General features: G+C 45.2%; 1 protein-coding gene across 1 annotated transcript; it reads right to left on the bottom strand.

The window, feature by feature from the left end:
- Nucleotides 1–2,056: 2,056 nt before the first annotated feature.
- On the bottom strand, nucleotides 2,057–18,001 carry LOC142585156 (uncharacterized). Its single transcript, XM_075695689.1, has 4 exons — nucleotides 17,838–18,001; nucleotides 9,257–9,925; nucleotides 7,881–7,950; nucleotides 2,057–2,168 (listed from the first exon to the last, which is right to left on the bottom strand). Exons 1-3 carry the CDS (start codon nucleotides 17,899–17,901, stop codon nucleotides 7,946–7,948), a joined length of 738 nt encoding a protein of 245 aa, XP_075551804.1. The 5' UTR covers nucleotides 17,902–18,001; the 3' UTR covers nucleotides 2,057–2,168; nucleotides 7,881–7,945.
- Between the last annotated feature and the right edge of the window lie 6,595 nt (nucleotides 18,002–24,596).

Raw genomic sequence — 24,596 nt, 5'->3', positions numbered from 1 at the left:
ATATAGTACGGAAATTGATGAATATGCCACGAATCAACGTTTTCCAGAGTAGTGAGTGGACATGGCTGTTTCGACATTTTACTGGGCAATAGGCTTACGTTTTATCTTGGACGCCAATTTTTGCAACCCATTATTTATTGATCGTCTGAATCGGCGGAAACACTTCTCATAAGACGGAAATTGATGCATATGCCACGAATTAACGTTTTCCAGAGAAGTGAGTGGACATGGCTGTTCCGACATTTTACTGGGCTATAGGCTTACCTTTTTTCTGGAATGCAAATTTTCGCATTTAATTTATTCATCGTTTGAATCGGCAGAAACACTTCTAATAGGACCAAAACTGATGGTTTTCCAGAGAAGTGAGTGGACATGGCTGTTTCGACATTGTACTGGGCAATAGGCTTACGTTTTTTCAGGAATGCCAATTTTCGCAATCCATTATTTATTCATCGCCTGAATCGGCGAAAACACTTTTAATAGGCCGCAGATAGATGCGTATGCCACGAATCAACGTTTTCCTGTCAAGTGAGTGGACATGGCTGTTTCGACATTTTACTGGGCAATAGGCTTACGTTTTATCTTGGACGCCAATTTTTGCAACCCATTATTTATTGATCGTCTGAATCGGCGGAAACACTTCTCATAGGACGGAAATTGATGCATATGCCACGAATTAACGTTTTCCAGAGAAGTGAGTGGACATGGCTGTTCCGACATTTTACTGGGCTATAGGCCTACCTTTTTTCTGGAATGTCAATTTTCGCAATCCATTATTTATTCATCGTTTCAATCGGCGGAAACACTTCTAATAGGACGGAAATTGATGCATATGCCTCGAATCAACGTTTTCCAGAGTTGTGAGTGCACAGTGCTGTTTCGACATTTTACTAGGCTTTAGGCTTACCTTTTTTCTAGAATGTCAATTTTCACAATTCCTTATTTATTCATCGTTTCATAGGGCAGAAACACTTCTATTAGCACGGAAATTGATGCATATGCCACGAATAAACGTTTTCCATAGAAGCGGGTTGACATGGCTGCTTCGACATTTTACTGGGCTATAGGCTTACATTTTTTCTGGAATGCCAATTTTCGCAATCCATTATTTATTCATCGTCTGAAACGGCGGAAACAATTCTAATAGGACGGAAATTGATGCATATGCCACGAATCAACGTTTTCAAGAGAAGTGAGTGGACATGGCTGTTTCGACATTATATATACTGGGCTATAGGCTTACCTTTTTTTTGGAATGTCAATTTTCCCAATCCAATGTTTATTCATCGTTTCAATCGGCGGAAACACTTCTAATAGTACAGAGATTGATGAATATGCCAGGAATAAACGTTTTCCAGAGAAGTTCGTGGACATGGCTGTTTCGATATTTTACTGGGCTATAATCTTACCTTTTTTTGGGAATGTCAATTTTCGCAATCCGCTATTTATTCGTCGTTTCAATTGGCGGAAACACTTCTGATAGGACGGAAAATGATACATATGCCACGAATCGACGTTTTCAAGAGAAATGAGTGGACATGGCTGTTGCGACACTTTACTGGGCTATAGGCTTACCTTTTTTCTGGAATGCAAATTTTCGCATTTAATTTATTCATCGTTTGAATCGGCAGAAACACTTCTAATAGGACCAAAACTGATGGTTTTCCAGAGAAGTGAGTGGACATGGCTGTTTCGACATTGTACTGGGCAATAGGCTTACGTTTTTTCAGGAATGCCAATTTTCGCAGTCCATTATTTATTCATCGCCTGAATCGGCGAAAACACTTTTAATAGGCCGCAGATGGATGCGTATGCCACGAATCAACGTTTTCCTGTCAAGTGAGTGGACATGGCTGTTTCGACATTTTACTGGGCTATAGGCTTACTTTTTTTCTGGAATGCCAATTTTCGCAATGCATTATTTATTGATCGTCTGAGTCTTATTACCTACATTATACTCCTCATAGCGATGGGAACTTCCAAAACGTAATAAGACACTGCACGTGGCTTCGCAAGAAAGAAAGAGTCAATTATCAAGCGGCTTGAGTTGGAAACCTTAAATTCAATATTATTTTTATTTCATATAAAATCTAAGGAATATGCTCGCTGACTTCTTGAGTCCACTGAACACTCCTTGCACTCTTCTATAAAATTCGTTGTCTCTTTGCCTGCAAATGAACGGGAAAAAAATACACATTTAAGTATAGACGTCATTGACACGGCGGTTACATTTTCACTTGGAGACGAGTTATATGGCGAGGCGGAGTATGAACTGAGGCGAGGACCGTTGCCGGGGATTCTTTATGTGCATTTGCGAACTGTCCCAAAGTAATTTCTTGCGAAGCTACAAGAGATAATGCGAAATATCCCCTGAGTGCAGTCTGTGAGAGAATTCGTCATGTTAAATTCTTGTTTACAGCCAATTTACATAACTATTGCCTACATGTTCACACTGCTATGGCACTTTGTGACGTAGCGACCACGCTATCTCAAAGGCTATGACATTCTGACGCTCCCCACACGGTCTTGGGTTCTATTTACACCGCAATTACATGGAAACGGAAAACGATAGGCGACGATATATTTATCAGCCTTTTCCTCCAAACACACTCAAATAAACCATTCATCATAAAAACGATCTGGTGTACCTATGGTGTGTTTTCATGGGCAGAATCGGAGCTCTCCAAAGTTTAGCAGCAAATTTTCTGCTTTCTTGTGTGTGTGCATTCGAAGTTTCAATTGCAGACACAGAGCTTCAACCACGTGTTCCAACAGGAACGCTGGTTCCAGTGGCAGACCAAGAGCACATTCTGAACCGAGATCACTTTATGCAGGAATGAACTGTTCTTCTAGAATCGTCAGAGTGGACCGGAACTGCAGAATCCCCGGGAAACTCCAAAACCGAAAAATCCAGAACCAGCAGGCGCGCTCTCACTCAGTTCATTCGTGAACCTAAGTCCTCTTTAGCACGCACTAAAACATTCAACACATCCAGGACAAAACTGTCTCGCGTGTAAAGCTCATTTCTCCTAAAACGCCACCAGATAATCACCGACATATCTGAATATCTTAACTGTTTCCGCCGAGTCAATGCGCGCATAGATGCGATTGTCTCAATCGGTTAAATAGTTGTACATAGAACGAGAGCTTAGTGCGTGCTCAAAAAGACTAAAACTTCACGCAGCAATTGCCAGAGGGAGGTTGCTTTCAGCTCCTTGATGTTTCTCTTATTTTATCTGAGGGGAATGTTTACTGTTGTTACAAGCCATGGTAAAAAATAAAGAAATCCTCAGATATGATTGAGTCCATTCAGAGCTAATCAAAAGAGTTGATGCCGTCAACTATCTTACGGCCGCGCTCGCAAAGTCACGTGACCACCTTGTCCGCCAAAGCATGCAGTGCCAAGTGGAACGCCTCGAGAGGGCTGGTTTCCTCAATTAGGAACTGATAACCTCAGTGGCATAAGGCCTCTTAAGGGAGGTGAGGAATGAAGGGCGTACTCGCCAAGGCTCCTGAACTAGGCCAAGTGTGAGGCTCGTGGCATGCCGTAAATTAATCGCTTCTCACACTGCCTAAAAAAAAAAAGGTGCCAATGAAATGTGTAGTGCCGGTGGTGGTTTTCTGCCCCAGGAAAGTTGGCCCGCATTTTAACCCTGTGGGCAACGGGCGCAAATGCAACAGCGCATGCAAAAAAAAGAAACGTGCGACTCGGCTTGTTCCTTGCACGATTGGAATCGTGTACAAGATGCCGTGCTCATGCGGGAGAAGCTATATTGGCCACTCTATGGACGCTGTCTTAATGACAGATTGCGAGGGCGCCGTGCGGCAGTGCACGCGCAGGTAGCGGGGGGGACAATTGGCGAACCCTTGTCACAGGTGCGTCTGTAGTCCGGCATTCGATGCTAATCGTGTGCTACGCAAGGACGAAGATCAGGTCACCAGAGAAATTTTAGGTAAGCCATAGCTATTAGCAATATTCAAGACAAATGTACGTGTCGGCGTTCCGTCTGTAGTCCTATCCCAGAAAAGAGCTCCAGTGTACTTGAACGAATACCTAGGACACGTGCAGTGGTGATAGCCTTACTTGCTGATTTGCTTCTAGGTGTATACCTGTAGTGTTCGTGGAACGTGATGATTTCTTGGTGGTGTGTGCGTTTGCACCCACGCTTGTGTAGTGTTCGTGCGTGCGCGTCTGTATGCCATATTTCTACATATCTGCGGAATAAACTCATTTGATGTCAGCGCTCCTCCCCTCTGCTTCTTTCCCTCTGTGTAAGGGTTTTCTTTTTAAATCCGCGCGGCAAACATGAATGCCAGAGCCAGCAACCAACTAGCCTGCCTCACTGTTTTGACTGCTTTAGTTCAAATTAAATTATGCCGTTTTTCGTGCCAAAACCACTCTCTGATTGTGAACGAGAAGAAAGATGGTTAACCGAGGCGCCCGACTTTTATTAATCATATCATGAGAAGCCACCAAACAAAGACACCTAGAGCACCCCACGCGTGATGCGAAAACGTGGGATTGTTATTCACCTGCGGCAAGTTGTTTTTTCATCCACTTTCATTGCCATTAATTTATCATTTCTTTAATTCAGTTAGTAAGTACAAGTAATTTTCCCTACATTGTGCTTGGTGTCTTTGTTTGTTGGCTTCCTTCTTTATCGAAATGAAAATAAAAGAAAGAGACATAGTCACCTTATAATGGTGACGGCTACTTCTTTTCTCATAGCGGAAACAGCAATGTAAAAAATATGTAATAAAATGAAAAGAAATCACGTCATGTGGTCAGAAATCCACAGCACACGGTGTATAGGACTGTGTGCTGTAGACTTCAGACCCTCTGACGGGATTTCTTTTCATTTTCTTACATATTCTGATTATGAGGCACGCCGTAGTGGGGGACTCTGGAAATTTGGACCATCTGGGGCTCTTTAACGTGCTCCTCAATCCAAATACACGGGTGTTTTCTCATTTCGCCGCTTTGACTGTCACGGGGCTCGTCTTCGGCAGGGCGGCTTGACGACGTTGTTGACGCTGGGTGGCACACCAGTTTCTGCATGATCTCAGTTTTTTTTTTTTGGGGGGGGGGGGGGGCGTTCATAAAAACTTAGGCATACTTGTATCCTGAGTGTTGCATGTGAATACGACAACCCGGTTTTTCATTAAAAATTTAGAGAATTTGTACTATACGATGAGCAAAATTACTGATGCACGAACAAGCGCGCTGCTTCAGTAAGGACATTTACGGTTAATGTTCAAAACTCTGAAAGCCAAGCCAATTATAATGGGGAAGCGGTAACTTTGGCGACACGTTTGCAGCAGTTGTAGTGCTCGTTTCGTCATGAAATTTCGACGTTGTGGTCTTATTAAATGACGTATTTTCACGTAGTAAAACTGAACAAACGCTTTTTCGAAGGTAATTGCCTAACTTCCCCCTGTAATGCAAACTGCGTTTACTTACGCAAGCCCACATCCTTTCAGTGAAGATTATCTGGGCAGTAGAAGTTCATGACTAATTTTGTGCAACCATCATGCATGTTGGATCAACGTGGACCCTTTATCAAACGCTTTGAAGTCACTCGGTGAAGAGGATATCTGCCCCCTGAGTTTGTTCTTGGATTCCCTATAAAAATGCCTGGCGCCTCAAAGTACAGGAGAAAATTTTCTCTAGAAATTTCTAGCAACGATTCCACAGGGGTATCAGTAGGTTCCCAAGTCCTGCCACACACCTTATGGCTTCAAAAGTTCTGGTGAAGACTGCATACAGTTTAGCAATAAAGCTCGCAAGCGTGAGAAGGCGTGAACCTTTACGCACGTTAGCTCATGTCAGAAAACAACATTCATATGCCATATGATAACAGCGACACCCAGTTACAGCAACAAAGCTCGTGCCAAAGTTGTATTCGTGAAATGATCGCAGATATTGTTTGTTGCTAAAGGAGCCCTACGATGACAGTTCCCTTTGCCCATAGGTGCATAGTTTCTGTTGCCTTGAATTTTGTTTCAATTTCTCTGGGCCTCAGATCACGAGTCCCTGGCGGATAATCTAGCGGCTCTCGCCGCTACGCGAGATCACATTCTCCGGGCTATCCCACCGGGTTCACGAGCCCCGGTAGACCTACACGACGGCGTCCCGAAAACATACAGCGACATCCTGAGCCCCTTCAGACCGGCCAAGGGGACCTATTAACCCCCGCCTCCCAACCTGACTAGAGAAGAGGCGGTGACCTTCCGCAAACTACAGACCGGCACATTCCGGCACGGCGCCCTGCTGTACGCCATGCATGCTGCGAACTACACTTACTAGTGCGTCTTCTGCTCTGCGCCCAATACCCTCTACCACGTGCTATGGGAGTGTGAGCACAGCCCATGGACACCACACATAACCGGACCCACCGTCGAGCAGTGGGAGGCCCAGCTGAGAAGCCGGGGACCTGAAGACCAGCATTGTCAGGTGAGAAGGACCAAGCTATCGGCTCGGGCCAGCGATTCTGGACTAGGGACGCCGCCCATCATGGACGCCTCCACCGTCAGCTCACTTTTGGCGAATAAAGTTTATTCCTCCTCCTCAATTTGTTATAAAAGGAGCGTGGACTTGTCACACTTTGTCGCCTGGATGGAACCGGTCGCTGTTACGACTGTCTCTTTCGTTCATTATTGTTCCTCAGCAGTAAGACAAGCCAGCTACAGATGTACTGTGAAACTGATACCTGGTGTGCATTTCAAGCAATGCCGATTTAGAGTTGCAAAAAAGTTCGCTTCTATCTGGTTTTCGAAAGAAGAGATTTAATAAAGTTTTACAAAATAATTGCACTGTAAAAGAACGGGCCTGCTGTTTTCTCACCACTCAGAAATATGTGTGGGCATTTTCAGTAACTGCAGACGCATTGTAAAAGACGCTCAGTTTTCTTTGGTACCTCAAGGAAACGCGCCAGTAAAATATTCCAAAAGCGTACGCAGTTTTACATAGAGCCTAGGATCTCTACACTTCTCAAACATACATAATGGTAGTCTTTAAAGAAAAGGAGGGGCGGGATAATATGAAAGCAGTCCACTCTCTCTTAGTTACTCAAGGAAGCTTGTTAAGATAGTTGCATTGCGGACGTATTATAAAAAGGGCTCAGTGTTATTTGGCTCATAGCAAAAGTGTTTTAGTGTGCGTGCATCAGACACTTTCTACAAGATTTTTCAAGAAAGAAAAGAAACACAACTTATCCGTCATTTCTAGTTTTGTTTTGCTCAAACTTCGTTTCATTACTGTCACGCCTCCAACGATATGCTGGTTTAATGTCAACAGCCGCATACGTAATTAGGTCTTCCAATCCAGCAGTGTTTCTACCTCGTGCAATGAAAAAAAAACATTTGCTAGAAAAATAGCTGAAGTACTCATCTAATGTGACCTCAAGTGATCGTTAGCTGCGCATTCTTGAAGTCTGTTCGAAGTTTATTTCTGCTCGCTCAACATTAAGCAAGCAGTGAGCTCTATATAGACAGGCCGTCGCTGTCAATGCTGGTTTCTGAGCTTGCGCCCGTTATCACTTAAACGTAGATAATAATAGCTTGTTATTTCTCCCATACATTTTCTCCAACAAAGATGTTTAAGGATATCTAAACACGCTTCACGTACATCCAAGTTCTTCTTAACGGGCACCTACTAGCCCGTTATAGTCCGAGCTACTAATCTGAATCCTGCACGTTCTCCTACACGCCTCGTTTTAAGCTTACATTTCCTTTTCTTTTTCAACAAACACGTTCATTCAAGGCCCCATGCTTTCATTTCTCTGCCAATACACGTAATATATATTAGATTCTAATTTTTAAAAAAGCGAGAAAAATACGTTAGGCCTTACAAAAATGACGCTAGGCATGAGATGACTTACACATGGCTGTGGGCGGTGCTCGGCTACGGCAAAATCCGGACTTCGCCAACTACTAGGACTGGAGACTAACCTGTCGGAAAACAGCGAGATATGTTTGAAACAACACGAGCAAGTTCTGGAAAACATAGAAATAAAATATTTAAGAAAATGAAAGTAACCACTCTGCGTTATAGGTACGCCCTATCTGAAACGTTTTCTTCCACTCTTTCTTTTTTTGGGGGGCAGTTAGGCAGTTTCGTGCGTTTTCAGTTTCTTTTAGCCTAAATTCTTACTTAACTAAAAGAGTTTCTGCGAAACATTCGCACCATTATCCTAAAATTGTGCATGAAACTCCGTCTGGTTGTGAAATATTTAGTCTAACAGTGCTTCCTCGATCGGACAATATATTTGTTGGTTGAGAAGGACAAGCATCAAAACAAAAACCGATAACAATATCTGTGTTGAGAAAGTGCTTAATCAAGGCACTCTGATGATTACGAGAGAAGAACATAACCATTGAGAGATAACAACTGCATAGACTTACGAAGGGTTTAGCAATCGAATTTGAATCGGTAAAAGGAAACGGTATAGTCTCTACACACTTGAAGCTAGCAGTAATGCGTAAGTAGAAATTTAAGAAACTCTGCTGCGAAGCATGCATTCTTGAACATATTTCAATATAATAGTATGCATATCGAGCACAGCACAAATAACAGTCTCTATGCATTGTTTGCTACAGCTCCCGAAATCTAGATTCAAATCTGTGTTTGCTTAATTTACATCGCTGCTATAGCATTCCATTTCAAGTCACCATTAAATTGGCGACTGTCCGAAATATTGAATCATGTGAACACAGGGCACTTTCCAAAAGGACTTCTTCTTGGGCAAGCTTAGATTTCCTAGGTATACTGGCGCTTCACTGTCTTCCTTTCTTCTGTCCCTTTTCAAGAAATGTATTTTGCGCCACAAAGTATACCTAGGAAACAGGGCTCTTTACCGCATAACATTGGCAAAGTGAGCACAGCATGGACCATCCTTGTTTGCATAATATTATTGCGATATGATCAACAATGGTTCAGCAAGGGATGTCCAATAATGGAGTCAACATTTCGACAAGAGGACTTGTATTCGTCAGGTTCCTGGCGAAGGCAAGTCCGCTTGTCAAAGCATTGGCTTCAGCCTGACACATCTCTTGTCCGCCTCTGTTGATCACAATATTCCATCTGCCAATGAACTTTTGTCATGTTTTCATAACATTGTCTTCAGATTCTCGATTGTGCACTGCTTGGTACGCCACTCTTCTTTATATACTTTTGAAGTTAAACTGGCCGATATTGACTTGCACTAGACACAGCTGCACCATACAGAAAAACGTTGCGTGCCAAAAGTTCCCTAACCTCCGTACGCGTAGCCGCTGAACCCCGGATACATGTAGTAGTTGCTGCTTCCGAGTCCGTAACCAGAGCCGTAGCCGCCATTCTGGTGTCCCGCGTAGCCGTAGCCAACACCGGGGTAGTAACTATTAAAGAAATAGTTGAAACCGCCGGTAGGGTAGCCACCATTGAAGCCATAGCCCCTAAATCCACCGTTCGGTAGCCAGTTGCCGTGGAAAGCAGTAGCAGTGGTGAAACCCGAGCTGGGGGCCCCGATAGGGCCTCCCCAAGTATATAAGAAGCTTCCACTGCGCTGTGGACCCAGCGTCGACGCGAAGGTTGTCTCTGTTCGCCGCAGTGTGGCACCGGGGAGTCCAGCCGGATGACCAGGAACGCCAGCCCCGCCGACGACGGAAGTTGTATGGGTGGTACGGGTGACTCCTCCAAGTCCGTTAGGGCCTACTCGGGTCATCGTGTGCGTGCGCACGGGGTGTGCCCCAAAACTACCGAAGAGAAGTCCGCCCACCAAACCTCCGCCCATTGGGACGCCATTCGCCTCGCTGCGCACAACGGTGTCCACGGGAGCGTCGCTGATGAAACTGCCGCCCTGAAGTGTGCCACGACCCGAAGTAGATATGTCATTGAGGGAACTGTCGATGCTCGTTATGGCCCCAAGTGCGTCCGCCAGCGAAGCTGTAATGATATTTTAAAAAATATTTATGCAGATGCAACGCACATATTGTAAATTTGTGTGAAGTGAAGCGCTCCTGAATCGGTCAATTATAATGCCATAAGACTGTCCATTTTCTGCAACGCGTTTTGCAGCATAGCAATTATTGCGCCTGACTGGAAAATCAGCGAAACGTGAAAACGCCCATTAAGCGAGTTACGTGATCCGTGCAACCTGGGATTACACAGACTCCGAGACCGGCCCACTTTTCGTCACGTCATCTCCGAGATCAACCCAGTTTACTATCATCTCTAGGACCGGTCCACCTTACTTACTCGGCGAAATGCCGGCTCCTCAGACGCACCGAACTCCGGGAATGAAGCCATAGAAAGCCTCGCGGTGATAGAGGAATTAGGCGCTTACAGATGTATATTTGTTGCACTGAGGATGTTTAAGTGCCGTTTGTCTTTCAACTGCGTAATTCTGGAGGGAAGCGCGTCGGCTACCGGTGCATATGTATACGGGTGGTAAACATGAGTCTACACATAAACCAGTTCGTTGTGTGAGCGCTCTCCTGTGTGTAAGGTATTCGGCAAGAAACGGCAGCAGCAGCAGCACTCTGCAGAAGAAAGCCACGATCCGCGAAGTCCTGGAGGGTTAGTGTAGACAGCTTCGCCTCAAAAGATATTTAGCCTCATTAAAGATACTCCAGTACTGAACAGGATGGAGTGAAAAAAAACATCATGAGCCAACGTTTCGACAAGAGGATTTTCCTTCTATATTGCCTTGACGAAGACAAGCTTCTATACAGAGAAGTGGCTTGCCCACTGCTTATCAGTTCATGTCTCGCGGTTCATTTCCCTCTCACGTCTTGTTTTAAGTCGTAATACTTTCCAAACCTTGTAGGAAATTTAAAACTCAAAAACAAACAAATACTTGAGGAGAGAGAGGTACGTTGGTGTTCGGTTGGAGACGCATTGGCAATGCCCTGAACTTTAATAACCTGATAATAAATTGACAGTCACTTAAGTATTCGTACGTGATTTCAATGCGGAAGCATTATGGTTTCTCTAATTGGTTACGTCCATGATACCTGACGCCATACATGGTCATGTGCCCTTCATAAATCTACCTTAATTCACCTTGCTTTAATCTGTATCAACCTTATTCTACCTTAATCCACCTCAATCCATCTTGCTCTAATTTTCACCAACCTTAATTAATCCACTTTAACCCACTTTAATCCACCTGATTTACCTTCATTCACTTTACTTCGCCTCTCCACCTTAAGTCACCTTACTCTAACTTGTTATAATTTTATTCCACCTTACTTCACTCTAATTCACCTTAATGCACTTTTTTCACATTAATTGTCCATAATTACTACTAACTGACGTTCTTGTACCATTACCTATTTCTCTATTACTACTGACGTCATACAAGACGCTGATGACGTCCCTGACGATGATGATTTTTTGGTAGCATCGCTTTATCACGCAGGATTTTCTGCCTCATGAGACATATTCCTTTCACATTAATAAGTGCTGGGCATTTAAGTAAATGCAATGTATTTGTGCACCCGTTCTCGTTCTATCGCTTCTGCCGGGATTCGAACCGGCGCCCTTGGGCTTAGCAGCGCAACGCCAAAGCCACAACACGCCACCACGGCGGGCATGAACATCTGACGAATTAACGCTCTCGTACAGGCATAGCAACTGCTGGCCAAGCGTGCACAAACCTGCAAGCCAATAAAATATATTAATAATACGATTAGATTCTGGGGTTTTACATGCCAGGACCTTGATCTGATTATAGAACGCCACAGTGTGGGACTCCAGAATAATTTTGACCACCTACTAAATCAAAGCACACGAGCGTTCTTGCATTTGGCCCCGTCTAAATGCGGTGGCCGGTACGGGCTCCGCGACCTCGACCTCAGCGGCACAAAGCCATAGCCACTAAGCTACCACGTTGGTGCAAGCTAGGCTGCAAGCCGAATCCGCGTAAATTTCGACAAGAAGATGCGACGGCGCAAGAGCAAGTGCTTAAAGCAGCAAGAGAATTGCCTGCAGATGTACCTTCGAAACTTGCTTGCGGTACTCAAAGAATTATACATAACGAAAGAGGAAGCCCGTTTCAACGTTAACCTGTAAGGAGGGAAAAAAATCTACGGACAAGTTTAACTGTAACACTTGAGTTTGCATGTAGCTCCGTTGTCGTCACGTGCCCGACGACGCAATACAGCGTGCGCTCGGACCGCGAGCAGACATTTCCACTGAATTCGCCTTGGGTTCGCGATTCGCTAACAATGCGTGTCACGAGTTGCGCATGGGTTAACATGCCGTTGTAATAGTATAGTTGCTGCAGCCTACTGCACTGTGTTGCGTTAAAGGTTTGCGGACGTCCTACCTACATCTACACAGCACTGACGCAGGTACCTTCCGCCATAGCAAAAAAAAAAAATCTTCATTGTTCCAACCCAAGTGATATCTTCCTTCTTAGAAAATTGTCAGATCAAAGCATTCAACTTAAGTGGAAGACTATAGGCGCAGTATGGTTTACACTTTACGTACAATGCATTTCCTTATTGAAAATGCATCGGTATGAGCATTCCTTTGAAGGATGACGCTTTTATATTCCCTTTTATGTTACTGGCGTCCATATTTTGCAGCAATCACAACTATGTTCTTTCACCGGATTTTGTCTGCCGTGCCAGTCACGGTGCTTCTTTCGTTCTTTTTTGAAAGACGCCTTCGTCGTCTTACAGAACACGAATGAAGATGCCAAATATACAAATTTCCATCTGCCAGCTGTGGCGGCAACAGCAGCTTCCATAACATATTTTAACACAGCAGCTCTATTTAACTCTGTCGCACAAGAATTTTCTGTCCAAATCCGCAACAGAATTTACAACACCGCAAACAAACAATTCGTTGAGAGAAACAGCAAGAGAATTCGCGGCTACACCACACTTTCGCCTCGTAGCGCTACCACGGCACGGCTAAACAAAATTTTGTCAACAGCGTGATCTTTAACTTTGTATTCTTGACTTAGCTTTGTAACTTTGATTTAACTTTGTATTTAACTGATCTTGTCCTAAGTTCGCGCCATAACGTTTTTTTGCCGTTTTTTTTTTGCACATTCTCTTAAGCCTGGTCTTCCGCTGTTTGTATGTTTAAGACATAACTACGTTTGCCCAAATCTCCCCACAAAATTGTTGTTGCTGTCACTCTTGTTCACGTGCTATGCAACTTTTGCCACTCCAGGGCTGGATAAACATGGTGTATCAAAGAAAGCAAAGAAGAGAAAGACACAAAGCCAAGAAATAGACTGATAAGAAAAGGAAATGACGAAATGCTTTCTAAAGTTTTGTCATTTCACAATTGCACGCAAGAATAGAACGCAAGCACATGACTCGCACACACGCGCTCAATATGTTAAAAGAGGGGTAAAAAACAAGAGAACACAGGTACTATACCCAAGGAGGTTCTATTTATTTATTTATTTATTTATTTATTTATTTATTTATTTATTCATGAGGGGATGGAAAAGACCTAGTGTAAGTGCAATGTGTAAAGGGCTCACGGAATGAAACGCGACAGACAGCATTTCGTAGAACTCCACGTATGTGCAAGGTACTCGAGAGTGCCATGTCATGTCGCCAGAAATATGGTAACCAAAGGTGACGCGGAATTCGATCTAAGTGCACGCGCCAAAATTACGTCGATGCGACACGAACTGCAATCGGTGGAAACGAAAGTATGTGCATTAGTTCGCCCTCAATTGACGCGTTTCATTCCGTGAGCACTGTACAATGTAAATAATATGGGAAGATGTCAGGTACAACAAAAAAAGGAAAAAAGGTTAATCTGAACGTCGAAAAAAAATTGAAAAGAGAAACGGAGTTATACAAGATCTGGTAACGTGCAAGACGCAAACGAACTCAAAACGCGATGGAGACGACTAGTCCCCATCAGAACATGAGTTTAAAGATGCAATCAGAGGACGAATGAGGTAAACAACCTACAGAAATACATATCAGATGAAACGGAAGGGATGTTCTACCATACTAAGCACATGAAAACACTGTTAAAGTGAATATTCAAGCATATGAGGGTTCAAACAGGTTGATACAGTCTATAAAGTTGAACAGTGCTGCGTGAAATAATGATTCCGTAAAAAAGACAATGCTTTAAGGTGGTGACTTCCATTCGGCAATAGATAATGCCAGAGGCGAACTTTGATAGGCATTAGTCCTGGCAAATATAGGTTTTACTTTATAAACATGGTCATGCCCGGGTAGAGATGTGAGAAGCGGGAAGAATACGGGCTCGAACAAATGTAATGTTGTTATGGTAAAGACTATGAAAGAACGACAACCGTGTGAATTTCCTGCGCATGTCAAGAGAAGGGAGATTGAGTGATTTCTTTAAGGTGGACGCACTTTGATAGCGAGAGTATGAAGCCAGGATGAACCGCGCAGATTTATTTCGGACTGATTCGAGTAGATTCGTCAGATTAGAGGGATAGGGGTGCGAAATTGTGGACGCATCTTATAAAGAGGATCTGATAAGAGAACTGTATGCGTGAATGATATCTGTGTTGGCAAGGTGTAAGCGCTGTTTGAGGTAACCAAGTTTTTTACATGCTTTTGTGGTATCAATGAAAATGAACACTATAACGCTATAACGTAAAGCTATTCCAAACTTTTCTATTCTAATTCTGTAATCAGCCGTCCTCGATTGGTCAAAGACTTTTTTGGACCACCTTCCAATTCGCACGTCTGCCATGCGACGTCACGAAAACCGCGATAGCTCCCCGTGTGATATGACGTGTATACATTGATTATGCATGATTCGATCGAACGAAGGAAAAATAATTATTTCTGATTCGAAGCCTTTTCGCCATAATCCGTCTGCTATTGGCAAAAAGGTTTCGGGCTGCGCCCACTTCACCTGCCTGTCGCGCGACGTCACAAAATCGCGAGAACTCACCGCTTCAAAGTGACGTGTGCGTTAACAATGCATTACAAAATGCAGAACAAAACTGATTTTTTTTGTGTGAATAGCCGGAGACTGCCCCGTTCCGAAAGGATTAGATGGCTGCCCGCCGATCGCTCAGGCACTGGCTACTCGCACCTGCCGGAAAGCATTGGTCTATTTGCGTATAATAAAATTTTTTGCGTGGCAGTATCACGTTGTCGAGCCCTTTCGACACGTATACGACATCACTCTGCCAAATCTTCTTTGCTGAGCATCCTCCTTAACGGCATTTTTAGCCTTCCTGATTGCACGCCGCCGCGGTTTTCGACAAGCCACCGCTGACTAAGTAAGGGAAAGTGGACCAATCGCAGACATCGGCACCACCCTCTTCGTCCGGTTATCTATATTCAGTGTGCTGGCTCGGCCCCATCGAACGCCTCTCCAGTTGAGCGTGCTCCTCGTCCCTTGTCAGCCAATCAGATAAGAAAAACCGCTGAATGCAGGCAATGTTATTCGTTTTGAAAGCAAACAAAAGTGGCCTCCTATAAACGAGGAGAGCGTTTGATAGGGCTGTTCAGACAACGCTTCGGGTCACCGCCTGGTGCTTGCATCGGCGGTTACATAAATTTGACGTCAGGAGATTGGAATAAAAACGTATTGGAATAGTTTTACGTTACAGGAGTCTAGGGGCGCTATAACGTAAAACTATTCCAAACTTTACTATTCCAATTCTGCAATCAGCCCTCTGCAATTGGTCAAAAACTTTTTTGGACCACCCCCATTTCACCTGTCTGTCACGCGACGTCACGAAAACCGCGATAGTTCCCCATCTGATATAACATGTATACACGGATTCTGCATCATTTGACCGAATAAAAGAAAAATAGTTACTTCTGATTCGACGCCTCTTCACCATTAGCCCTCGGCTATTGGTCAAAAGTTTTCGGGCTGCGCCCACTTCACCTGCCTCACGCGACGTCACGAAACCGCAATAACTTACCGCGTCAAAGAGACGTGTACGCGATAAAGATGCATTAATATGCCGAACAAAACTGAATTTTCTTCTGAATAGCCGCAGGCTGCCCCGTTCCGAAAGGAATAAGATGTGGCTGCCGCCGATCGCTCAGGCACTGGCTACTCGCACCTGTCGGAGAGCATGGGTTTATTTGCGTGTATTAAAACTTTTTGCGTGGCTGTGTAACGTTTTCGAGAACTTTCGGCAGGTTAGGGCCTCGTTCTGCCAACTCTTCTTTGCTGAGGACCCATTTTAGCGTCTTTCTTAAGCTTCCGTTGCATGCCGCCGCGATTGTCGACAAGCCACCGCAAGCTAAGTAAGGAAAAGAGGACCAATCGCAGACGCCGGCACCACCCTCTTGATCCGGTTATCGATTTTCAGTACAGTGGCTCGGCCGTATCGAATCCCTCTCCACTTGAACGTGCGCCTCGCCTCTTGTGAGCCAATTAGATAAGACAAGCCGCTCAGTGTAGGCAATGTTATTCGTTTTTCAAGCAAACAAAACTGACCTCCTATGAACGAGGAGAGCGTTTGATTGGTCTGTTCAGACAACCCTGCGGGTGACCGCCCGATGCTTGCGTCGGCGGTTAGGCAAATTTGACATCAAGAGATTGGAATAAAAACATATTGGAATAATTTTACGTTATAGGGCCCTAGGTCACTGTTTCTGGTCTCAAGAGGTGCCATCTTTAGGTTCCACATCAAAAGTGAACATAAATTTGTGCGGTGGCTTTATAATATGACACTAAAGCAAAACATCTAAATTTATGACATGAAAGTGGCATTAGGATTAGGATATAGTTAAGATAAAGTAAAGAATTAAGTCGTGCGAGTCTCGCGCTTCATGGTGTTCAACGTGTCATCACTATGCGGTGCTTTAACGATATGTATGCGCAAAAGGATAAGACATGAACGAACAATGTAAGAATGCCTGAAGGTAAGGTAGCTCGGAAAGCGATTGTTATTTCTGGACATTGAACCACTTTTGATTTATTGACTATAATGTTTGCCCCCAAACGCCCGTGCTATATACTGTATACTGCTCGGACTGAGTCGAACTGATGAAGACCTTGTGCATTGAAAATGCCTCGTGACCAGTTGGTGCAAGCACTTGTCCCCGCCATGTGATTCATTGGCATCACCATAGTTTATCAATGCACATTCATTAAAAATCATATAAAATACTTTCTTCCGGTTATAAATGAAGCACTGAAGTTGATAGATCATATATGGTCGTGAAAATATTGCCCATAACGTTCCTTTATATTTATGCACCTGTACATGTGCAGCAATGGAGAAATGTAATCTCTCCTGAGAGTAACGTTTCTCCTTCGCGCAGTCATTTGAAGTTTCCGCCATCTTCAGCGATCCTTTCCTGTTCAGCGCCGTCTGCTCTATTGCGAATGCATCCTTGCAGCGAAAGTACGTGTAGCCACTTTAACCCGGATTCTTTCGCAAACACAAACCGCGGAAAGTGAAACATGCCGCCGATATTCTCGACAGGAAGGGTGAAGAATGAGCGCGGCGTGATGACGTGGACGCATGTACAAGGCCTCGCAAGCGTCACTATGCAGCGGAGACGAGGTGCGTGTTTTCCAGCGTAATAGGTAACTGTCGAGAGTGGCAAAATAACGTTAAAAGTCGTGTATATGGCCAAATTTGCGCCTCGGTAGCTGGGCTGGTATATCAACACCGTTTTGAGGCAGCGAAACACTCGAGGCAACGCGCTTCCATAATCACGACGTCTCGTACAGCTATATTAGACGTGTTTCGGGGCGCTATATATGGGTGGCGCATTTCGCGTTCACCGAGAACTGCCGCATTGGTAGCATCTTGGCAACACGCCGTTCAATCACAACTGCAGTTTAGTTTTTTCTCCTTTGCAGCGACCTATATCTTACACACAGGTTGCGTAAATGAAGGCGTCGGCAACCTCACCTGCGGACAGCAAGGCGATGGCATAGAAAACGTTCATGACTGCCGCTTGTCGCGTGGCGTACATCTCCTTGGACAAGTATGCCGCCGCAGCGCGTATTGTGGTAGAAGCGAAGTCTAAACGTTCTGCGAAAGAGGGCTTTTTTTACAAAGTACGCCCGGCTGCTGCAGTGCAAGTTGCGCACGCGATTGTTCGTGCTCTTCATGAAACAAAAGCGGAGCGAGAAGAAAAAAGAAAACGAGTCTAGCATACCTTCTTACCAGTTCGCCCGTTCTCGCGTTTTGCCTTTTCTCCAGGTCTCTTGCAAGTGCAAAAAAGCAGTGTCTTTTTTTTTTCTTATTCTGCGCTGGCCACAGCATAACCGGAACAATGGATAACGAAGAATACGTTTTTCGACACATGATCGTGCAGTTGTGTGCGCACACACGGCGGATCGCTTGCACACAATGGGTTAGAGTCCATAGCGTCAACAGGAGGGCGTTCTTTCTACCAAATACGTGAAACTCAGTCTAGCTTTGTTTGTTTTATTTCCTGTCCAATTCATATGCTTTTAAAAATATGAACGTTATAACAGGTTTAATATGTAGTCTATCGAATTGTTTTAGAAAGGCTTAGCACCGCTTCAGAATAGCACACGTTGAAAGTCGGTGCCGATGATATTGTAACTGGAGTATTACGTAGCACGCATGTCTTTTCCCCGCGAATCGTTAGCGTGTTAAAGACATGAAATGTGACTTTCTTTTACAGAATTTCCTCGCAAATACATTGAAAGCAGGGGAGCTCGTGACGCCTTTCGGACTTTCTATTTTTCTCTGTTTAATTCTCCTCGGTCCGAACACGAAAATGTCTACCACCTAGTGATGCGTTTACGCTTATTTTATAACACACAGGGCCGGGGTAGAATGGCGCACGTAGATCTGCGCCAATATGCGCAAATGGTTCGCTAAGAAAGTATACACGTAAAATCGCGATGAGCCGTTTATGCATCGCAAACAAGTGAACCGAACTAGCTGCTTACCTCAGAACCATGGGATTCCAACTAGGTTACAAAAAAAAATGAATCTAAAAAAAAAATATTCCATTATCTCTGTTCATAATGTATTCAAATAAGGAAAAAAATACTTTAATATTGGTAAGTTATCGCCCGATAAAGTCTAAAAATAAGGACGGCCCATAAACTCGCTATAAAAATCAAAGCTGCATTGGCACTTCGGCATCGTATTGCGAAATACAGTAATTTCATTGTTAATTGATTGCCGTCTCCGAAAAGCTGTCGTTCAAACAGTGTCGGGTTCATTTTACAATAATCGATTTGTTTTACATACAACTGCGTCTTTTTGTCAATTCAGGTGCCAGGTCTGAATGTATGCATGCATTAAAATTCAAATTAAATTGTGGGGTTTTACTTCCCAAATCCCCGATCTGATTATGAGGCACTCCGCAGTGGAGGACTGCGGCAATTTGGGCAGCCTGAGGTTCTTTCCTGCACCTAAATCCAAGTACACGGGTGTGTTTTCGCATTTCGCGCCCCCGGGTACATACACACACGCACGCACACACACACACACACACACACACACACGCACGCACGCATGCACGCACACACGCACACGCACGCACGCACGCACGCACATACATACATACATACATACATACATACATACATACATACATACATACATACATACATACATACATACATACATACATACATACATACAATATTCTATAGGGGGTATGCGCATGACGTCATCCGCTAGGAGCGCTAGCGACATCCGCGGAGGCCGCCATAACTGCGGTCGCAAGTTCGCGCTGCCTGCGCGAGCAGGCCTGCGTCGCCAAGTGGCCCACCGATACGCACGAACCGTCAAACGACCTTTTCAACGTGCCTTTCTGACTTGGCTATCGAGTAGTACGTCTTAGGTCAACGATGGGCCTAAGCACGTACGAGCGTGGGTTGAGTGAACCAGAAAAATCGCGTTATGAAAACGAAGTGCGCTCGTGCGACTGTGTCGACCAGCTCGAACTCAAAGATCATCAGCTTCGACGCGATGTCGGACTACTGCCTCGCCTGGACGTCGCAGACATCAAGGATTACACTGCGAATGCAACGAGCTCCGCCACCCGCGAGCAATCGAAAGCCTACAAGTCGATGGAAGGCCACAACAATGATCTGGCGAGCGGCTGAGTGCAGCAGCCGCGCGTCAAAGTGCTCGCGTAACATGATCGCCTTCATTACGGAATTTACTCCGCGTTGTCCACTTGCGTCGTCAAAGAATAGCGTTAAACTTGCTTCAATGAAAAAAAAAAAAAGACCCTCCCCCCCCCCCTCCCGCTCCCCAGGAACTAAACACTGATTTTACACAGCCTTCGTAATTTTTATATTACGTCAATTATTCTGGCCTTGCCAAAGCAGTATTTTTCCTTTTTGCCCTCCCAGGTTTGTCAATCACAATCATTCGATGAAAAGCCACTCACCACCATGGCTTCTCGCAAAATAAAACGGAGAGGTGCTGGCGGCGCACTGCGCCTGCAAGGCATGCAGGCCTGGTAGAGGCGTGCTCACACATAGCTGCTGTGCTCTTTTACATTTAGGTTGCAGTTAAGAAGAAAAATAACCACGTGTCGAGAGGAACTCAATCTGGAAAACATATTCCTATTACCGAGTTTCTTTCTTGTGTGACTGCTGCATCCGAACATAGCACAGTTCACCGCGACACCGAAGCTCAGTTGACGCACGGCCACGCCGGAGCGTAGTCTGCCCGGATACGTAAACATTGTACGTATACCTGTTCGTAGAGGTAGAACAGCACTGCGCACGAGACACTGAAGCCTCCTGCTTATATATAAGCGACTGGATAAGAAAACAAGGTGAACGGCGGGCCAAAAGATAGGGATATCAGATGCTCGCGCGAGTAAGATCGCTGCCATTTCTTTCGATGCTCCCCGACCGTCAACATGGCGCGGCTGCCCCAGCGACACTGTCGCCACCTCGCGGGTCGAGCTCAGTGCATACCTCCTATACTGCTCAAAGTCAGATTGGGGTGTCTGAGAACCCGTAGTTATATGAGAAAAGTTTCAGATGAAGACCAGTCGCGCATATAGCGCGCGAAAATGGAGCAGGAGTTATTGAGAGAGAGAGAGAGACAGACAGACAGACAGACAGACAGACAGACAGACAGACAGACAGACAGACAGACAGACAGACAGACAGACAGACAGACAGACAGACAGAGGAAAGGCAAAGGAAAGTCAGGGAGGTTAACCAGAGAATTCCGGTATTGGCTTTTAGAGCATCCATCCAGCGGTTACTGTGGAAGTAGTCTGCTTGACCGATGCGTTGGGTTTTATGGATAGTAAGAGGAAATGTACATGAATATGGCTGTGGAAACTCTGATATGATCAATATCAGAATTTCCACAGCCAGAGTTCCCTTTATCTCCTTACCGCTTTCCCCCGTCACGCCCGAAGCGGTGGTGGAAGAGGAGAAAAGAAGTCGAGCAGAAGATAAAAAAAAAACGTGCAGTAGATCCAACGAGTTGGAATCTCCATACAGCGAAGCTTTGTGTGAGTGCATGAAGAATCGAAACACGAGTACAAGCACGCACGCACGCATGCACGCACACACACACACGCACACACACACACACACACACACACACACACACACACACACACACACACACACACACACACACACACACACACACACACACACACACACACACACAAGCGCGGGCGTACACAAATTATATCAAGCTTATACTGACTACTATATAGCGACTACGACGGACGCCTTCAACGCATCATGGTTTCCGAGGCATCATGTGCACACGTACGCAGAACAATTCGAATCCATTGTATCCGCAAGAAGCGTTTCTTCCTCGTTACCGTGCAGCCGCGGATGCGCGAAGGCTAGCTTTCTGGGTTTTTTTTTTTTTTTTTGTACGTCTTTCCGGAGGCGAGCGTCATCTGGTGGTGATGCAAGGCGCCCAGCGGCGCGCACGGCGCGCGTACTCTGCTGTGATTGGCTGGCCTACTCGGCGAGAGGCCGCATCACTCACGGTCACAAAACCCGGCGAGGTTCTCAAAGAATACCTTCGCTTTTATTAAAAAAAAAAATAGTCACCATCTACGCGCTCGCCTCTATTGCCGTTTTCTTTCGCATGATCGAGTGCTGCCTAACCCGATTGATACAGACGGTTCAGGCGGCATCCTGCCCTCTGTTCTCTTGCTCCCCAATTCCCTACCCCCACAGACGCTGCGCCATAAGTACTCGCTCGTAACAGAAATAAGCAAGCCGAAGTCTGCAGCCACCCAAAACTTTCGCGCTCAGCATACTGCTGTGCGCAACCGTGCCGGCACCGGCGGCCGCGCCAGCACCGACAAGGTCTGCAACATATGTCGGCCTCTTTTACGGCCCAAGCACTTTATACGAACGTGATAAACTCCTGGCGATCTGCCGAGCATCACCTTGTGATCGGCACTCAGTCAATTTTGCTTGGGTTATTATTCTAAACTATTCGAAAAGTATTGGGTGTAGAGTAAATTCTGTTCGACTCTGGTGCTATTGCATTCGTATTCGATTCGGTCTCAAAACTCACTACGCGCACACCCGTACGATTACTCAGCACCCTTCGGCAGTCTTTTCGGGAAAAGATGCTGTTGCACGGAATCGTCTCGCATTCGCGTGCTAGCCCAAGATACAGCGAGAGTGCTTCGAGAGCCGCTAGCACGCACGTTAAGGGGGTAGTGGAATCATATTTTCGACTGGTCATATTTTTTTTTTTCGTTGAATGAAGGTATACGCCTCTATACCTTAGCAAAATAGTGACAAGCCTCATAGTTTCGCAATTAATTCAATATACACGAAACACTGACTCGCAAATATCGTGTCAGTACCACTTTAATTGCTTGGATTGCGATGCTTATGCGGGAAGTTCTTTTTGTTACAAAGTTCGAGACGCCGGCAACTGCTCATTTCGTGTATTGTTCTTGGCGCCGATGTTGTCGCTTTCCTCGTGTTATGGTCATAGTGTGATTGCAGCAAGAGAGGCACCAGCACACTTTAGGACGCGGGCGCAGACCGTTAAACATCGGTTAGAAGGTCGCATGTGGCACGTACGTCGTGTATATATATATATATATATATATATATATATATATATATATATATATAGTGGTATATATTGTGGAGGTCTGCCCTTGACCATTCGCAGAACTATAGAGCAAACTCTCGTCTTTTTTTGTCTTTTTTTTTCTCGTTTATTTAAGGTCGGGCAGAGAGCCAGCAGACTGCAGAGACGTCGAGCTTCGAAGTATGCGAAAAGCATGGCTTTAGAGAGCCTGAAGCGCCGCGCTCATGCTGATCGCGCTACTCATGGAGGAAAGAAAGCGTAGGAGGGCGCGCCCCGGCTAGCCCGCATCAGTGTGTGTGGTGGAAGTCACGCGGCGTTTTCCGCGAGGGAGCACAGGGACTGGTGTGCCCATGGAGATGCTCCGAACATCAGCGTGGCCATAGCAACCGTGCTCCTGAAACTCTCGCTGCACCTCTCGGCTTCTGAAAAGTGCGATAAGATTTTTCGTGCGATAGTATTTTCCTACCCGTGTCTTCCTCGCATTCTGTTCGCGAGACAAGCTGAGTTGGGTGTATGGTGTGTGACGTTTGAAAATTGCGTTTTGGGTTTCAGTGGGTGAGTGTCATCCAGCAATAGACGATGAGCAACACGAGTGGAAGATGATAGCAGAGGCACTCAAGCAATAACGGCGCGGGTCTTCGTCGTCCTGACCAACGTGCCACGAAAAAGCACAGGAGTGCGTCTGCTTCACTAAAACTGCTACAGAAGTTTCGCAGGCTTGATTTTAACGCGCGTCGTTAGCACACACTTCCGGCGGGTCGTAGCAGTGCAAGTTCAAAGCTCGCGCGCCGGTCTGCTTCGGCGAGCTGATTGGAGACATGGTGCACTGGAATGGGGCAGTGTATTGTATGTACATCAAAACAATGGGAGAGCCGCAGGTGCTTCTGCGAGGATCCCACCAGATATGCGCTGCGATCGATCGGCGTAGCTAGCGCGCGGATATGTTGTGGAAAACTTACTGCATGTATAAACTGAAACGCTCGCAAAACACAATTGAAATTACTATAATTTGCAAAAGATAAATAATCTTGCACGTTCCCAACCACACATCATGCAGTGTTTCTGATAATCTGCTTAACTTTTCGGTATCAGAAGACAAACAAACACTCGCGTGCTCCTTCCGTTCTGGAAGCACGAATATGTTTTTGCTATGAAATTATTTCGGGACACACATGGATGAGAAGCCCGAAGGAGCACATGCACTGTACCATGGTGGGTTGCAAGGGATTTCTTTCATGTTGGATCGGCCAGAAAAGTGGTCGCCGGGTTTCACTGAAGAAAAAAATAATGCTCTTTGTTGGAATGCAACCACCATCGTTTGGACATTTCGCTCCACAAAAGGGCGCCGAAGAGCAAGAATGCAGCTAAGAATAGTAAGCTGTTGGGCTAGTTGGTTTGGCATTTCTCAAAATCAACTCAATTGCAAGTGAGTCGTTTCTGTCTTCGCCTCCTTATCCGCAACACTTCTTCGCTCCCCTTTGCGAGATACAATACAGCCACTGTTCTCAATGTGCGCAATCTGAAGAAGCCCAGAGTTGTTCTAATTGTTGTGCAAGAACCTCCATGCACTTAATAAAGACTTGAAAGTTACCGCAGACGTCCAAAGGCAGATGTCATCTGCGT

The sequence above is a fragment of the Dermacentor variabilis genome, chromosome 6 (genome assembly GCF_050947875.1).
Source record: "Dermacentor variabilis isolate Ectoservices chromosome 6, ASM5094787v1, whole genome shotgun sequence".
Taxonomy (NCBI): Eukaryota; Metazoa; Arthropoda; class Arachnida; order Ixodida; family Ixodidae; genus Dermacentor; species Dermacentor variabilis.
The sequence above is the reverse complement of the archived record's forward strand: the minus strand, read 5'-3'. Positions and strand labels throughout refer to the sequence as shown.

Coding starts and splice junctions, on each gene's coding strand:
- LOC142585156 (XM_075695689.1), bottom strand. CDS start 17,901: ATGTACGCCACGCGACAAGCGGCAGTCATGAACGTTTTCTATGCCATC. Junction 9,926..17,837: donor CATCGCCTTGCTGTCCGCAG/GTGAGGTTGCCG, acceptor ATATCATTACAG/CTTCGCTGGCGGACGCACTT.